We start from the raw sequence: 19,278 nt of genomic DNA on the forward strand, positions 1-19,278 counted from the left end.
TAAGCAATTTTCCAAAGTGGATTACAAATTTCACATCCAGGTTTTATTGCACATTACGATAACTTAACCACATCTAAATGTTCCGCATAAATGGGAAATATGTGCTGCTTAATATGCTATTTTTCATTTTTTAAGAAGCGCTTTGCAAACCCTGCCAAGCGAGGGAGCCTGCTGGTTTGTGTGGTGGGGGAGTCAATAATCTTTATGAGGTGGATTTTAATTACAAGGAGATAACTGAGTATCCTCCTCACGGCAAGCCTCCATCAATCTCTATTCTGCATCAAGCTGTACATAGCCTTGGCACACACGCACACAGGCATGCACGCACGCACACACACACATGCAGACGCAGATACCCTTTCAGACATGATTGATCAATCAATCAGTAATGTATTATTTTCATCTCAGTGAAGCAAACCTTATAAAAGCATATGAGACAGGCATTTCTGGATGGCATTTTACAACAGATGCAGCACTAACACATACATGTACATACACACAAAATACAAACACGCAGACACGTTTACCGACTCTGGCAGAGTAATCCGGCTAAAAAAGGTTAAGGCTGATGTTTTCCGTACGAACGACAGTCTGTGAAAGGTCAGATCAATCATGTGCTAAGCATGTCTCGTAAGCAATCCATAAAGCGCTTGTTTTAAATAATAACATTTTATAGATCACTTAAAGACATAACTGTACCACAGGCAGGTATGGCTTCATGTGCCAAATGGTCTTCAGAGAGCCAAGAATTCAAATGGAACAAACTTAATATATGGCGAGTGCAGCTCATTTAATGAACCGGTGGCATTTCTAGTGAAACCGTGCACGCAGTGCCAGCAGACGTCTCCGTTCAACAATAGGCAATTCTTTTCTCTGAATGTTGCAGCATAGCAGTAGCATGTAAATGTGCCTTTCACTTGAAACAATTACACTGCCTTTTCTCTTTATTCAGAAGATGTTACCTTGGCCATGTAACCGCTTTAATTCCTGCTGAAGAAGAAGCAGTTGCCTGACACTTTGCAGTGGTGTAAATGTAAAAGCGAGCACATGATTCCCAGCAGCGGCATGTGAGAAAATAACGAATAAGAGATGAGTTAAGAAATGATCTAGCGCTACCTGTTTTCAAACTTAGCAAAGAGTTTCAGCTTTTCAGGAATTACAGTAAAGACGACCAGGCCAGAGGGAAAGATGACGTGCAAAGATGGTGTGCCTCCTTATCTCTCAGTTGCTATGGGGGCAGTCTGAGATCTGAGTGGGGTAGTTTAGGGATAACTACTCGAATAACAAATCAATTCATTTTGTATATCACCTAACGGAAGAAGCTGAAACTGGGTGCAGTGCTGTGCAGTTTCATTTGGCTTAAGAGATATTGAGAGCTAATGAGGTTGAATTTGTGCTCCGAGTGATGTCATTTGAGGACACTGAATCCTTGTTGTGTTAATTAAAACTCAACGAAATAATGTAGATGAAAAATTTGCATGGCTCAAAGCCACAGTGAGGGGTACTACTGGGAAAATAAGGGTTTCAAGTTAATAAGTGGTTTTTATATATTACGTAGAGTGAATACAACTTTTAGGACTTTTTAATCACAATGAGAGATATTTGCAGTGACAATTAGACATTGAGGGTTTTAGTTAAGTAATGTTATTTAATTGGACTTAATGCTTTCAGGCCAAAATAATACAGCCGCAGGAAAGATAGGATCAAACAGTGGTCTTTTATTGCATTTTGGATGTCTGGCTCACCTGTGACAGCTGCACTGTAGCTGTCCCCAGCTCGTATCTGCGAGACCTCAGAAAGCTGTGAAGAGTTGAGAAGGCAAGGAGTCGATACATGCATTCTGTCCTCTCCGAGTCCAAGCTGTCCCTGCAAGTAAAATAGCGATACAGTGTAAGTTACAGAAGTAGAATAAACATTAAAACAAAAGCCATTTCACTGCTTGCAGATAGGATGTGTCACTATTTAACTATTCCTATAATTTTACCATTTTGCAGGCAGCAGTAAGTCTATCTTTCATCTGTTAAATCATGCTGCCCTGCCATTGCAAAAATGAAAAGACGGTTGTTATATTTGTCAAAGAGGACTTGTAGATCACCTGCTGAGTATCATGAGCGCATTCCTGTAAAGCACTGTTATAATATCTGCTGTGTACTGCATAAATGAGATGGGCAACAGGCAATTCATCTTGGTTCAAATCGCTGTCTCTAAGGAGGAAGCACTATTTTAAAAAAAGCACACAGCATTTTTTCATCATTCATAAGTCTACTTCTTTTTGTGTTTCATTTACCACCCCTATCCAGCACAGAGCCTTAATAGCCATAGCATCTCCCACAGTACAAAAGAAGGCTTTGTTCCTAATTTACATCTTTCTGTTTGTTACACATTGTGAGGGTGTTCAGTTTGACTCCTGTCAGTTGCCCTGCTCCTCTCCGCTCCTGCAGAGATAAAGGCTTTCTGCACTGTGCACATCGGCATGCCCTGGCATATGTCTGAAAGTGAGCACAATATGTATGGGTTACTTTTGAGTCTATGTGTGCGCCATGCAGTAATCGGAGTCTTTAATTGGTTATTCGTATGCGCGCTACTGTGAGGATTTGTAGATGCGTAGCAGCATATGTTCCTGCTGTGAGTGTGTGCATCTAAGTATTTAAGGTGTGAATGTCATTGTGCTTCCATCAGAGTGTGCCTGTGAAAGCTTACTTGCATTTAGGTGCACTAAGTGAACACATGTGTCCATACCTGAGTCTGTGCATGTGTTTGTGCTTCTGCATGTGTTTGTACTTGTTTAAGTGTATTTTTGTGTGTCTGAGTGAATGAGCACTGTCAGGTGCTGCTCCATGCTGTGCCAGCTGCATCTGGAGCCATCTGTGTTGGGGCGCAGTGGGAGGGGAACGGATGACTTTAATGTACTTGAACCCCAGACAGACCTTTCCCAGACAGTCGTCAGTATGAAACCAAGACAACTGGGCCCAGTCAAGCTGAACCGGCTGATCTGGATGGTGAGCAGGAGACAGATGCTTTGGTTACACTGTAACCCCCCGGTCAGACTCACTAGGGAACCTTTGGCAGTCAGATACACACAAACACTACAATGTGTTTGTTTCAATAATAGAATAACACTGCTCTATATCGGAGAACACTCTCACCTCATTTTAGATGTCAGCCAACTTTCTACAGTACAATCCAGGTTTATTGTGTTTATTGCAAACATGCATGTGTATGAAGTTGACAAAATCACAAGATTTAATTTATACTTCATTTGAGTTATCGGTTTAATGAACAAATTCAATTCCTTTCACAGTAATTAGAGCACATGCTATTGTGTTTCTTATGTTTATCAGAGAATTCAGCTCAGATTGCTGCTTTAGAATTTATGTAGCTACAACTGGAGAACATGCTGCAGGACTTGTTTCCTTGTGTTTTTCACTTAATAAGTACAAAGACATTGTAGAACAAATTAGGTACAGGACATATGGCATGAAAGAAAAGAAGTTAGCCACACTGGCCTATAGACCAGTTGGTGACCCCTGGCAACCTCTGCTACCTATGGAAAAAATGTGTCTTCTGCAAGAGGAATGATGCACTAAAAAAAGAAAACCTTGTGATTGCTTTGATCACTAGCAAATTGCTGTAGTTACCCACAGTTTGCATGGAAGATGCCGTCTCATCTGCAAACACTCATTAATTAACCTCTAAGTGAAAGTGTAGCTCGAAAAAGTTACACAGTAAAAGCATTTCCTGCTGAAACCAACATGTTTCAATGGTGCAACTTTGAATTTAGTTTTAGACAACCAACTGTCTCCATTAATGGTTTGCATGGGACTCACACGGTTTCACAACCACTTAGTGAGCACTTGATGAGTGTAGACTTGTCATTGTCTTCATGCAAAACACAGGTGACACTGGTAATTTGCTAATGGCAAAAGCAATCAAAAGACGTTTTTAATTGTGACTGCAAAAATGCATAAAATGTACAACTATTTATGTGACATTTGTGCATTCTTGGGCTTTGGTTGTCAGGGTATTACAGCACCCACTTGTTCTGAATTCTCCATCATACAATAAAAATAAAGACATATCCATTCAAAATGACAACCACAGTCAACACTTTACCCACAAAACTAAAAACAACACAGTATGTCAACACATAATGCGCCAGCACAAAGACAACACAGAGGCCTCGTAATGATCTTGCAGCAACAATATGACTAGTGAAGCACAAAATCAATTAATGCAGCAGTAGAATCAATAGGTGTCTCTCAGCCTGTATGTCCTGCAGTTAATTAATAAACAAAAAGGACATTAAGCAGTAGAGCATCAGAGTGTGGCAACGACTATCATCAGTCACAATGTGTGTACTGATGGCATTAGCAGGAAGGGAAAGGAAAAACATAGACAGATATAAATGTGAGCATGGTGAAAATACCAAACACACCCACAGGCAAAGATGCTTACACTATGTACACATACATTTGAGGGAATGAGAATACATAAACGCACACTACACAAGCATGCATGAACACACACTAATGCACAAACAAACTCCTGCATAGTCACTTTCACACACTTTCAGTGCAGGGAAGGACCTGCAGATCTATAGAATGAAAAAGGTTCAGTTTACAGCTGAATCCCAAACTGTATTAGCATCAATTTGGAATAGGCCCAAGGTTCGATGAGGCCTGAACTGTGTTGGAACAAGGCCCAGGGCTTCTACCACCATAAGGATGGCTTGTTTATTATTTACTATGTTGGATGAGTCACCCTCATTACATTATATAAAGGATTGCAGTCGACAGGCTAAATAGCCACACTGATCTGGAGCTATACATTACTTTTCTGTTGTAATTCTCAATTTTGCCCAATTAAAAAAAATTCTTTAAAGGATTTTTAAAGTTTTTAAAATCATTGGTAATGATGTTCTGTAATTTGCAACTCATCTCATTCTCATTTCCTCTCGTTTGGTGCCTGCACGTTAAGAGGGTTGTTTCCCTACACCGTTAAGGTTGGGGAATGGGTGTTAGCGCTCATATGTTGAATAAGAGTTCAGAGTATTCAACCTTCTTGGAGTTCCTAGGCATGATGCTGGAAGGTGGCCCAGCCCAGCACTACACTGCCCTAGAGGATGTAGGGAATAACAGTGACCTGGGGGCCTGTGACTGGGAGGAATGGCCTGCTCAATCTGACCTGAGGGGCGTTTTGTTGTTGGGCTTCCTTGTTAACCACAGTTTATCCATTACAAACACCATGTTAGGGCAAAAGGGTATTCCTAAATGCACTTGGCACAAGAATGCCCTAGGTCAGAGGTAGGTGATCGATTTTGTAACTGTATCATCAGATCTATAGTCATATGTCTTGGACACTTGGGCGAAGGGAGGAACTGAGCTGTTAACTGCTCCCCACCTGGTGAGGTTGGATCAGGTGGTCCAGGAGGATGCTGGACAACCCTAAAGTACCAAAATGTATAATGAGGGTGTGCTCGTCAGGCAGAGGAGCTTTTCAACGCTCCTGCAGAATAGCAGTCCAAGAAAGGCTGGGGACACTGAATCAGAGTGGGCCACGTTCTGTGCCTCCACTGCACAGAGACGGGGGCTGCAAGATGGTTGGTGTCCGTCATGACGGCAACCCCTGAACCAGATGGTGTACACTGGAGGTGCCATCAAGCTGTAGAAAGACTCCTACAAGGCTTGATTAGGTTGTTGAACTTAAGGAATTAAGTCAGTTGACCCTGCTATTGCACAATTGATATCACAAAACAACACAAGGCTTTAAAATGTAGATTTTCTATATTTTCCTGCAATAGGGTCATGAAATAAGTTACACTGGGTTCGGTTGTTATTTATTTAATCCAAAGAATGGGGTGTATGTCAAAGCAATGGTTTCTTCCACAAAATGAATGATATATCAATTTTAGCTCTCTAGTTGCCTTGACGCTTATTTGCTACCACCGTTATTCTGTTAGCAGATTGATTCTGGCTGTGGCACCTGCTCTCTGACATCATTCAAATTCCTTCTCACCTCAATCATGCGATACCAAGCAGGCCGTCTGTCTTTTAGTTTCAATAGGAGGAAAACAATGAGATTTCTATCTGTAATACTATTACTACCCTTAAAAGGGTTATAGCTGTCTGGGTTTACCTTGGTAAGGCAAGAGAACTTTATTAAGTTTAAGACCTTTTGTTTTTTTCATTTTTTCTGCTTCTACTGATACATAAGAGCCTTTAAGCCCCAGAGAGAAGATATCAGCCTACTAAAGAAAAAAAGTTTAAGATGTCCCCTCATTTCACTTCTTCCTGTGCAAAAAAACAAAGTGTTATCTCTCAGAAGGTGGAACCTTTCTGATTTTTTTTAATGTGTTGACGGGAGTGGTTTTGGTGTGGCACTATGCGGCTGATTACAGGGGGAGACTTAATCAGGTGGTGCAGTCTGTCGGGGGCCCCAGGGGCCGAGAGTGTGCTACATCCTGTCAGACTACACAGAGAAACAATCAATCATCAGAATGGCTCCAAGACAGAAGAGAGAAGAGGAAGATAGAAGAGATGGAAGAAGAGTAGGGAAAAATGGAAGGGAAAGAGGGGCAGAAGCAGTAGAGGATGAGTGAGGGAGGACACTCGACGAGAGAAAGAACATCATGGAGGAAAGAAAAACACTGTGTCCTTGCAGAGACTAACTTAAACTTATAAAGACATTACAATGCTTATGAAAACCCAATGAGTCTAGTTAGACTAGGAGCCATCCTGCAATGTAAGAACGTAGTGCAGAAGCCAGGCACACGTCAAAGCTCATAACAACTGATGTCTAACATTTTTATTGCGCCGCCTCTCTAACCTTCACCTACATGTTTGTTTCACTGTCCTGGCAAAGCCTCATCCTGTCACATTGTAAACACGATCGCATTTTGGCCATGGTTTCAAACATCCCCACAGATAAACACCAGAGCCAAGAGGAAAAAGAACAAGTGAGAGATGGGAAGAGAGAGATTGAGGTAGGCCTAGGTTTTATACTCTGTGGGCTTTGTCTGAGGGCTGTGTAATGATGCAGCTCTTTAAAGAACATCTTAAATAAAAGGCCAGAACAATCCTTAGTGACAGGTGGGATTTTTTATCTAAAAGAGGAGTAGGACGGGGCCAGCTAACACACGTACACACATGCACATACTTTTGGCTATGCACATTTGAAGGGGCATGCTCATATATAAACATCAGAGGGTCCCATAAAGAGGATTTCCTGTTCTGCCTATGTGAAGCAGAGGAGTTGAAATGGACAAACAGCAGAGCCTATAAAGGTGATTTATAGAATTTAAATAGATGTGCATTCTTGGCACACCATAAAGGATATTAAGTGCTCAAAGGGAGCGCTTGGAGACAGATTCCCTTAAAATGTTTTAATCTACAATTTTCTCCAATTATCTCAAAACAGGACACAGTTAAAATGACAAAAAGAGAACATATGACATGAACAAAAAAGCCTGGAGTCCAGTTCTAAGTCTGCCAATCCCGACAGGGCCAAAAGTGGAAAAATGTTTGGCTTACCTCTTGCCCCATCCCCCAGGAGAAGACATTCCCACCATCTGAAAAAAACCAAGTGAGAGAGAGAGAAAGACAGCGTGAGGAAGAGAGAACACAGTAAACCAAACAGTCCACAACAACTCAAGCGAGGCAACAAATATAGAAAACTGAGGTTAAAATAGAAGAGAAAAAAAGAAAAGAAAAAAAAAACAAAAACGAAGGGAGAGAAGGGAAATGCGCAGCTGACAAAAGTGGCTCAAGTATCATACATCAAGCACTTGTTACCTCTCCCGGTGCTTGTGATTGCACATGACTGCAAACAAGTCAGTGATAAAAATCTGAAGAAAGATGAGACCGATCGGGCTGGCTTTAAAGATCATCAATCACAGCCCTGTAAGCTCAGATATTATTAGTTCAAGTAAAGCTGCACTCTTCCATTTTATGGACATCATAAAAGACTTTGGGGGTGGGGGTATATAGAGGTGGAGTGTTGGAGATCCCCCAGTGTTTTAACTAGGACTGGGATGAATGTGTTTGGAAAAGCAGACCGGATGGATGGACAGCTCTAATGTAGTAACGTTAACTGAATCACTCACTCTGGACTGGGTTCCCCAGGGGAAGGAATGCAGGATGGGAGTGTAAGGCCAATTACAATATGTTAGACTTAGTGAAAGTGTATAATCATAAAAATAATAATAATAATCACAATAATAATAATAATGATAATGATAAACAACATGCATGTTTGCATAGCATCATTTGTGAATATGTTTTATGAAATTTTTAGCATTTATAGTGTAAGTGGGAAAATTATACACACACACACACACACACACGTACACACACACACACACACACACACACACACACACACACACACACACACACACACACACACACACACACACACACCAACATTTAGGCGTAAACAACAGGGCACATAGGTCTTTCAGAGATTTTAAAGAACAAGGATCCTACAAATGTGTGGGTTCCTCCAACAGTCCGAAAACTGTCAATTCTAAACTGCAAAAAGTGTGAATGCGAGCACAAATGGTTGTCTGTCTCTCTGTGTTAGCCCTGCAATAGACTGGAGACCTGTCCAGGGCGTGTCCTGCTATTAGCCCCATGACAGCAGGCATAAGCTCCAGTTATACCCCCGTGACCCTGAATTGGTTAAGCGTAAGAAAATGGATGGATGGATACATCACAGATTAGACATGAGGTCAAATAAATCAGATTCACAATGGGAACAACAGGTGCACACTCTGTGCTCAGTCTTCATATCGAATGAGACACACTACGAATTTTCTGACAGATACAGTCCCAATTAAACTGGTAGAAATATCAAGACACTTAGACCATATGATAAGATTTCTACACAGGACCCTTGCTCTGGTTTGGCATGATTTTCTTAAAACTCAGAGATAATTTTTTTCTTTTCAAAGAAAAAAACAGATATTATTTCTAAATAGTGCATGCATTTGTATGTAATTCTTTTAGATTAATGTAAAAACAACGGTAATGCTGCTTTAGCACCTGCTGACACCTGTTGAGGCTGCACCATGTTCTCTGAGCCTTTCTCTAAAATACTACAACAGATCTAAAAGGACACTACTAATTCTGGGAACAATACAAATATCTCACAGAAACCTTGTGCTCACGCTGATCAAATATATTAATATTTTCTAATAAAATGTTACACAATCCATGCTCCTGCCCTCCAAACAATCTCTCTGTTTTGTATTGCACATATTCCTCAAAACTTTTTTCTTTCCAACCCCCCTCCACTCTCTCTCTCTCTGCCTGCCACTGAGGACATAAAGGCTAGTGTGAAGTCCATCACTGCCTGGTGAATAGCTGCCCTTTGTGCCTCAGAACTCAATTCAGACGCTGAAAGGACTGCAGCCCTGCACCTCTGTGTGCTGGATGATTTAAAAGAGTGTGCATGTCCACGGTCTGCCTGAAAGCCTTCTGTTAGGTTAAACATACCAGGTTCAGTGTTCCAGATTCTAAGTTTACTACACTTGTTGAATACCTTATCTGAATACAATCAATTCTGATACCAACACTTGTCTTAAACTAGTGTCAGTTTCAAGGAAACACAATTTTAACATAGCCAAAGAAATATCCTCTGCAGTTACTTCCAGCTCGTGGTAACAGTGTTTTAGGAGGTTGCCTGGTATTAAAGAATTTATCCTACCATTTCAACAACCATAACTTTCCTGTTGTTTTTGGCACAGTTGGAGAGCGCATCAACAACACACCGACCTCTCTCCCCATCTTTCCTTCTGCGCTCACATAGACCTTCGTTCGGCTTGTTAGGCCTGACACTGGCACCCTGGTGAACAAAAGGACTGCACGGCTTAGGGCTGCCCTGGAATGTCAGCGGGTTCACATTTCACATGCAGATGCATGACCCCAGAGCCCTTTAGTGGGAAGGTGCGCTTTAACCTCTCAGAGAAGCAGAAGGAGGGGAGAAGGGGAGTAAAGGGGCACCTTAGGGGGAATATGGGTTGGGGGAAGGGTAGGAAATAAGAATGTCTGAGTTTGCACTGCTTGCATCTGCTCCGAGTGCCTATCTTCCCTCTCTCTTTCCCAAAACACTCCCGCACAATGTTAAACTCCGCTGATATACCTTATAGAATATTATAATTGTCGATATTCTGAAAACTTGTCAGTGCCGTCTCCTTTCTGCGTGATCTGTGATGCGCCCCCTCTTCTTCCCCTACTTTGGAATACATGAAAGCATTACATTTTTAAATGCATACTTAAGATTTCTCCCCAAATAATTGAAAAAGCACAATGGGAGGGGTTATGTAAGGCAAAAGTACTGTGAGCTCCGCAAAAGAAACCAAAGCTACTGTCATCTGCTCTCTGTAGGCCCAGGCAGGCACAGTTTCAACTCAAGGGCTTCGCACTTCTTTAACTTGTTCTCCTTCCCTCGCTGCTCTCCCTATCCTAACTCTCTCTACGCCTGTTTGCCTCTCCTTCTCTTCTTAGCTCTCAGTAGTGAAAACTTCAAAGACAACGAGATCTTCTGCAAAAGCATAAAAACTTCAAGCATAGATGTTTGTTTTGACCCTGAGCCCCTTGCTGTAACCCCCCCCCCCCCCCCCCCCCCACCATCCCCCCACCCCACCCTTACTACTTGCAAGTCCTGCAAAATACATGAGGATTAAATCTGGATTTTTTTTCTCACTCAAATGCAACTCTCATTCTTCCATGTGATACTTATGTGTAAGTTTTACACAAAGCAAATCTGCCGTATGTCACTGCAACTACAACAGTGACCTCACAAAACTGATGGCAGAATATGAAGTTTCTTGTGAGGAAAGAGCATCAGTTTTTGAAATGTGTTGCAAGTTATACACTTAACAATAAAAAAACGAGAAAAAAAATCAATACCACCCAAAAGTATAAAAATGCACAAAGTGAACACAAACATGCATTTATGCTTCCACTCTGCTGTTGTGTGACTTCTGTAGTTGTCTGGGTTGAGAATTTAAGTTATTTCTTGAGTACCAAAGGGTCATATCTGTCAGCAGGTTGTTGCCCCTAATCAGGCCCAGATTTGCCATAGCAGTTCAATGTAAAAATATAGTAAAGTGCTCACTATAATACCAGACATTACCTTACATGACACCGAATAAAAATAAAAAGAGACCACTCAAGTTTTTAGCATTCTCTCATCATATTGCAGATGAATTACGCTCGGTTCGGTACAATGTGGTTGACCTTGGAAGGCATGCTGAAGTATAAAGCATGCTATTCACAGGCATCACTTATTGTGCACTCGGCTTTAACTGAGAGTACTGTGTTCAGTGCAGTGACAGTGTTAAAAGAAACACGTACACACATGCACAAACACACAAAACACATAAATGTAGCCTTTAAAATGCCTTAAAAATGTTGTTAAACAAACAGCAAAACCACTGGCTTCACCAGCCGACTTCTGTCGATGACTTTACTTACTGGAGTCCGAGATTTTGCTCTGTGAAGAGACGAATCTATATTCAAGACAAAGTGCTCAATTTTTAATTTGCACACTCTACACTGAATATATGAGAGACTAAGTGTGCGCTCTGTGCTTAGCAGTTCTGCCCTCTAATAGTTGAGACATCTATAGCATCCACAGCAAGGCCAGGGGAGCAAGGGAGCAATCCATAGGCCTGCGTAGCCATGGCAACTAAACAAGGAATAGGCTAGATGTCAGGCGAGCATGGCTAAATTACCCATTAGAGAAAGCAGGAAGGGGAGAGAGGGAATACTGGTCAGGGCACAAGAGGCTAATGGGGAGATAAGATGGCCAACATATATACCACACACGTGCGCACAGACATATACGCACACAAAAGTGCACACAGTCACACGGAAACAAACAATGGGAAAACAGACCTAGGCTGTCACATGAAGATGCCACTTATAAAACATTCTCAAATAATAAATTCAGTAAAAGTACATAAACTTTCACAGTGTTCACATGCAGTAATGCACTCATAAACCTATGCAGGTATACATATACTAAAAGTATGTGTGCGCACACAAACATACATGCACACACTAGCATACAAAGGGCACACAGGGAAGACAAAATGGTTTTAATAAAGACGCCCTCTTGGAGAGGTTGCTGGTGAATGTGAGGGAGATGTATTTATAGGAATCCTCTTGTGAGATCCTCTGTGCCGGGATTCACATCTTTGCATGAGAAAGCGAGAGAAAGGGAACAGAAAGAATGAGACAGAGATGTTGCGTTATTACCTGTTTCTTCATCCTAATCCTTGATGCATGGCCTATGCCTTGAGTCTATACTGCTGAATAAAACAATAAAGAACAAATGGGTCTAAGCATCTGCACCTTTGGAGGTGTGAAAAGGTAAAAGGGATATTGGCCTAACGGTTCGTTCCTACTATGCGCTTACATGCAACTGTGCACACACCTATATGTATCCAAACAAGCGCAAGCACTTAAAGTGTGCATATGTAAGAATATGGGAGCTTATTTGTGAGCAAATGGTCTGTGAACTTACACGCACACACACACGCTCATGCACACAGACACACACAAACATGATAGTTACACACTCATACACGGCTAAACGCACACACTGACACACAACCCCTCTACACACAGAGTCAGGCAGGCAGGCTCCTCCTGATTTTAATGCTGCACATTCATTTGCATGCGCCATAATTAGCGTCAGGCACACAGAGGCTGGTCCTGGGGGAGCCCTGTGATAACCGCTTCCTCTTCTATTAGGGCTCTCATTCCAAGAGTGTCAGACATTGCACATCTTCATTGTGGGGCCTGCAGCACATGGGCTCAGTGGAAACTCTGCCACCGTAGCTACTGCTGGAACATTTAGGAGAAGAATGTTCCAGGGGCTAGAGGAAAGGTTGCAGTGGATGCTGGACTTGGTGTAGGATGTGTAAAGAGTATAAAGAAAAGAAAGGAATGAAGTGATAAGTTCGTAAAACAAAGGGGAAGAGGGAACGAGAGACAAAGAGAGGTAGTAAAGCGGTTACACATTGTGCAGCAGACAGACAAGCTGGACAGAGGTAATGAATGCAGTTATTAAATTGTTTCAGCTGCAAAGAGGTCTATTCTTATGCCATTATAAAGGGAACAATTTATCCCCACTGATCGGCCCTGTCTCCTTTCTCCTCGCTCACTTTGATCTGCCAGCATATTGCCTTGATGTGTCCTATTCAATAGCGAATCTGGGGCAATTTTAATGCTTTTGTACCTCGCCACCGCTCCACTTCTCCCTCCCTGTTTAAAAATAGCTGTTAATTATAAGTGCAGTTTAAATGTCTCTAGTGACCCAGAAATGCAGGTTGGAGTGAGAAGAAGGGATTGAGAATCTCCAAGTTTAAAAAGAGCGAGACTCTATTTCTTCCCCTCTTTATCATGCTTTCTTCAATCTCCCTTTTTTTCCTCACACCCCCCTACCACTTCTTTGTCTTCTCCATTCACCTCCCCTCCGATTCTACTTCACCATCTCTTTAGTGTTCCTCCACATTTTCTTTTTCTCCATCTCTCGCTCTCTCTGTCTCCTCTGTGGTGTTTCTTCGGCTCGGCGGGAGTGAGCAGGGCTGGAGGATAGGGGATTCAGTTCTTTTTCTCCAACACACGAGAGAACTGCAGCGAGACATCGGAGACCATGGCTGTGAAACCGCTTCAGTCTGCAGATTGTATGTGCGTCACGCAGAGTCTTTGTATCGCTCTCCCCAACTTCTTCCTCTCATGCAGCCGCAGGAGTGGGATGTTGAAAGGAAAGGCATGTGAAGGTGCGCTAGGTAGCACAGTACGAGGCACAGGCACAGAGTATACCTGTGGGGAAGAGAAGGGGCTGTGCAGGGACCTGAGGTGTGCACCTGGGGGGGTGCAGTGTTATAAATAAGGCATTAGCCTCTTGAAGGGAACAGAGATGTGAGGGGCTGTCTCGGTAGCTCTCTTTTTCCCACTAACTCTAACTAACAGTTAACCCGAAGGCATGTACATGTACTACTTTCATCGCAAAGGAGGTACGGTACAAAAAAAAAGTCACTAAGAGGTAAACTCGGGGACTCTGTCATGTCAAAGTCTGGACATTTTTTTTTTAAACTTAGGAGAGGTCAGGTATAAACTTGTCACAAGTTTATACCTGACCTAGTAGCTGTCGTCACTGACTGACTCACACCCTTCTGTTTTTTTGGTAAAAAAAAAGATGACCAACATTCAAGAGTGTGAAGAAAAAGAAGTTACTCTCTCTGCTGTTGTACAGGTAGGCTTCATCTCATCTAATCAGAAGTATAATGATAAATAAAGTATCACAAATAAAAAACAAAAACCAACACCTTGAGAACACCTTTCAGCACCCACCTTTCTAATGCAACTGTAGAACATGAACAAATAATTTCCAAAGCGCTTTCTGTGCAGTGCATGGGACGATGCCGCTAAATGTGTCGAATTCAAAGCCACGTGCAAGGACATGGTTTATGTGTTGATCCTTTTCACTCCAGCGCCGTGAACGCCGTTTTAAGTTTCATGGTCGAACGCTATGTTCTTTTCAACAATATCCCACACAGTTGTGACCTTACATAGAGCTGTGTTTGCTGATCTGTTTGCCTACAGCTCAGCAAAGCGAGGTAGACGTATGACTTCAACCCTTACAGTGTAAGAGCAGGTTAGTGATTAATAAGTAAATCAAATTAAGTCAGCAGCAAAACAAATTAGCTCATCAAAATTTTGCTCTTTTTGAGGATTAGTCTAGCGAATGAGACAATGCACGTGGGGTTCAGATCTTTTGTTATTTATAGTTTGACTGATTGTTGAGATTGATGATTGTTTTCACACAAGTCCTTTAAAAAAACAAAAAGAGAAACAAAACAACACAAACAGACAAAAAAAGACATGAAACTGATTAGCAGCACTTGGGGAGAGAGTCGCAGAATAATAACAATACTAAGAAAGTTGCTCTAAGCCAATTCTGCCTTGCAATAATCTTATCTGTGCTCTTTTCTTACCATTCTCAAATACTACAAGCCAAATGACTTGAAATTCTGCATAGTATTCTTTAATTGAGAAAAGTGATTAGGTGATTTTTATCTCTTCTGTATCAGTTGCTAATAGTAAAAGCACTAGAAAAGCTAAGGTCTCCATTTTATTGTACTTTCAGACTGCTTCAATCTTGGCTTATCTGCAGTGATACTCATATTTCTGCAGGAGGATATTTGCTGACCTCAGCAGCATATTGTAACTTCTGGCTCTAACTAAAAATTAACATGACCTCTGTCTGTCTTCGCTGGCTATTGAGGCAATGATTTACACTGTCTCAACCAGTGTGTATGGCTTTGCCTGACAATAGAAATATGTACAGGAGATGACTGAGCAGTGCTGAAACAAGGACCCTGCGTGGGTCCACTCACTCAAAGCAGGCAAGCACTTGATAGATAAATGAGAACAATGTATTGGTTTGTCCACAGGCGTGGCAGAAATGACAACTTGTTAATACTGTCCTTGCTAAGGAAGGCATGACTGTAAATAAAATGTTATCTAGCAGCAGTGGGAGAAGCATCTTTAAACACCAGCAGTGCCCGAGGAAACCGCAGCTAATGAAAGTGGCGCTTACATTCACTTCAAATCATTGTGGAAAATAGAGAAAACAATGATGCTGACACTGTAATATGTAAGCGTTGTAAAATTCTCTCAAAAGTTTTGCTTCTCACCATACAGATATGTCGTCTTATTTTTCAAAATGACATGTAATAATAAACCAACCCAGGCCCATTCCGATGCAAGGGTTTTTGATATTCTAAGACTATCCACAGCCCATGAAGTTAATATGCCAAGATGAACATGTTTACCTTGCAAAGCACAAGGGCATGGGTGGAAGGGTGACAGGGGAACCCAGGTATAGCCAACTTTTGTTATCAATCAATTCATCAATCCATCCATCCTCTTAACCACCTCACACTTCAAGGTGTGTTCTGGCTTTGAGACTGGAGCCTATCCCAGCTTGAACACCCAGAATAATAAATAAATGTAAACAAAGAAGAAAGAAAATTCATCAGATGAGTAAGGAAGACAGTATAGAGATGGGAATAAAAGATGTGAGCTAATGACCTTGATAAGACCAGGGACACAAAGAGCCTGAGGACAAGACTTGATGTGTTGGCGTGACAGCAGTGTAGTAGTGCTGGTGACAAGAGGAGATGAGGAGCCTGCACTTCTTGGCTGGTGTTACACATTAGCATTGTTGTTTGCCAGGGGGCATCAAGGGTGACTGTGTGTTTGTGTGTGTTTATGCGCACAGAGCGAAGTAGGAAGACATCCCAGCCGAGGCCTTGCATGGTGACAGAGGCTGATACTAATCTAATGAGATAAGAAACGTATGCAAATGAACCTGGCCACAGTTCACACTAATCAGCTTAACACCCCGATAGATATAAGCTATCTGTCGCATCATGTGCACACACACGCAGGCTCTCAGAAGTTAAAACAATCACTGAGAGGATTTGCCATGCCATGTATGAATACACTGATCCACACAAATGGGCCCGCTCACTTCTCCTAACACCTGTAGACTTGCAGATACTGAGTACAGTAAATGTTTGAACAACTGACCCATGCATACTAAATGCGAAAGTAGAAATCAAATGAGTGAACAGAGGCTTCTGTGTGTGGGTCTTTCTCTTTTTGGGATCATAAATTCTTCAAGTGAAATGTGGAGAGACAAGAGAAGCAATGGAACAGCAGGGAACTGTTTGATGAGAGGTGACTGCTGAGTCAAAAATGACCTGCAAATGACTCCCGTTTTCCAACATCTCACCCCGTCAATAAATACCACCTATTTATTAACATTAACACTACATATACTTGTTGTATTTTCACACAAATGTAATGTCTCTGTGAAAAAGTGGATTTGAAATGGTGTGTTGTCACTAGGCAGAGCAGAGAAGTCGTGCCACAGCTGTACTCTTCAACACCTCTCTTGGCAGCTATTATTATCTGTGGGAATCCAGGGCATCCTGCATGGTATGGGGGTAAAATTGACCATCAGTAAAAGACTGGCCCTGGAAATGCACACACAGCTGCCCCTCACACACTCTTCAGTGCCCACTGACCTTCGCTTGTGACACTGTTTAGACAAGAAACAAAAGATTTGTTTTTTTAGATTTTTCATTTAGATGCTTGGTGTAGAGCTCTACTATTTAATGTGCTTTTCTCTGTGAGAAACACATAATATACTGCATCTTCTTTTCTACTGACACTCCAGGAAGTATAAATATTGGGTCTTGCATTGACTATATCTGTGAGTGTGCAGTGAATTACATAATGTGGACACTGTATGCTGTATGCTGTATTGAAATACCAGAAAATACATGCCATGTTCTAAATAGATGCAAAAATAATGAAAGTAGCTCAACTGCATCAATTTAGTCATGAACCTTTTAAATGTTCAAATATTTTCATAGCACGTCTTTGCTGATATTCCTGTTTTTATGCCTGTATTTCATTCTGTTTTTCTCCATGTTCCCCATCCTCTTTGATCTTTCTTTGACATTTACCACTAACCTTCCTATTTCAGTCGACCTATTCTTAAACAAAGCTCGGCCAAGACATCTTTATGGAAATCACTGCGCTGGGTGTGTTGATTTGCAAAGAGCATGGAAGCTGTTCAAGCAACACAGGTTATACAGAGAGACGGCAATGGAGAGACAGACACTGACTTCCACAAAGACAGACAGTGACATAGAGGAAGTGAAATACAGAGCACCTTGCTATAACTATATTGGTTGGCTCCAGTATGTTGGCGCCCATCTTATCTGGCTAGAGTCCCACACAGCATTCATCTAATGAAAACCTGGCTGGATGGCCGGCTGGCTGTCTCATCAAGGCTCATTGCCATAGGTTCCTCTCCCCCAGCATCAAAGTCACTTGGCTTTTATCAATGGCCAAGTAAAAGCAAATAACTTCACTAAAATTTGAAAGAAACCATGAAAAGAAATCTAAAGCAGACATGAAGGGAGATGTCTAGCAATTCTTTAGGGGCACTCAGAAAGACTTATTGTAGCAACAATGAAATCAAAGAAATGATGATTATTATGCATCTGCAACTGTGTGTACACTCACCCGACACACATGAAGACACAAATTTGTCTGCTATTCTGCTCTCTCTCTCTCTCTCACACACACACACACACACACACACACACACACACACACACACACACACACACACACACACACACACACACACACACACACAGAAATGGACACAAAGGTGTGCTTATAGGAAATGCAGATCTACATTAAAAAAAACATTAACTACAACATAGCACACAAGGTACAAGCACGCATAGCCGTCACGCTTTGTAAAATCCCCAAGTGTCGCATTACAGTGGACTGCTAAAACTGTGTTGGCTGGTGATAGCTCAGAGACCACAGCCAGACTACAGTAGCAGCCAGTCCCCCAGTGGATGACTGGGCTCTGCATATGAGCTCAGTCACTGTAACAAGCCCCACTTAGTCATTGGCTCTTTCACAGGCCCTCTCTCCATAGACCCTCTATACAAACAGGACACTTAAAAACACCATTACTGGGAGATTGCTCAAGCCTTAGTGAGCAGCTCTGAAGTGGTGAGTTAGAAAGATGAGACGACAAACAGGGTTCTGACGAAACAAGAGTGGGATGAAATATGAAGTAAGGTACACAAAGAGGGTTTGTTGAGAAAGGCATTGATGAAACAACACAGTGTGCTAGTAATTAGCAGAAAATGCAAGTTTCTGGTTTGGGAAAGATGTCAAAGTTCATACAGCAACTTCTTATAAAATGATTCTTTAGACAAAAAGTAGTACAAGTCAGCAACAGAGGCTTCTCTGTTAAGTCCTTCTCTGAAGTATAATACACTAAAACGGCATATCTGGAAGGAAGTGGAACAGATACAGCATGCTGAATTTTTGCCTACTCTGGTTGCAAATGCTCCGCTTCTAAAACTTATGTTTTTTGTTAGAGCATGGGAAACAGTATGCTTCAGCTTAAACAATCAGACATAATGTCCCCTGACTCGAAATACACTGCGTTTTTGGGAATATCATTTGTGGCTTCACGAATACTGAAGACTTGTTTAACCCAGATGTGTCACACGCTGACCCGTAATGTCCTATCTTCACCCCATTACTCCTCCCCTGTCTCACCCTCTACTTATATACCCCCCACCACCCATCTGTCTCCCATCCCTCTCTCACCCCCTTCCCATCTATCTCTCATCTCTCTCTAGTCCAGCCTCTC

General features: G+C 41.9%; 1 protein-coding gene across 1 annotated transcript in view; it reads right to left on the reverse strand.

Moving 5' to 3' along the window:
• The window catches only part of LOC134639489 (uncharacterized), a 92,559-nt gene that overhangs the window by 8,549 nt on the left and 64,732 nt on the right, over nt 1-19,278 (reverse strand). The window contains exons 2-3 of the mRNA XM_063490704.1: nt 7,530-7,567; nt 1,746-1,866 (exon numbers count right to left, since the gene is read on the reverse strand). Of these exons, the coding sequence (XP_063346774.1) occupies nt 1,746-1,866; nt 7,530-7,541 (133 nt within the window). The 5' untranslated portion in view covers nt 7,542-7,567. The remainder of the gene's footprint in view (nt 1-1,745; nt 1,867-7,529; nt 7,568-19,278) is intronic.

This window comes from Pelmatolapia mariae, linkage group LG12, assembly GCF_036321145.2.
Source record: "Pelmatolapia mariae isolate MD_Pm_ZW linkage group LG12, Pm_UMD_F_2, whole genome shotgun sequence".
In the NCBI taxonomy this organism is placed as follows: domain Eukaryota; kingdom Metazoa; phylum Chordata; class Actinopteri; order Cichliformes; family Cichlidae; genus Pelmatolapia; species Pelmatolapia mariae.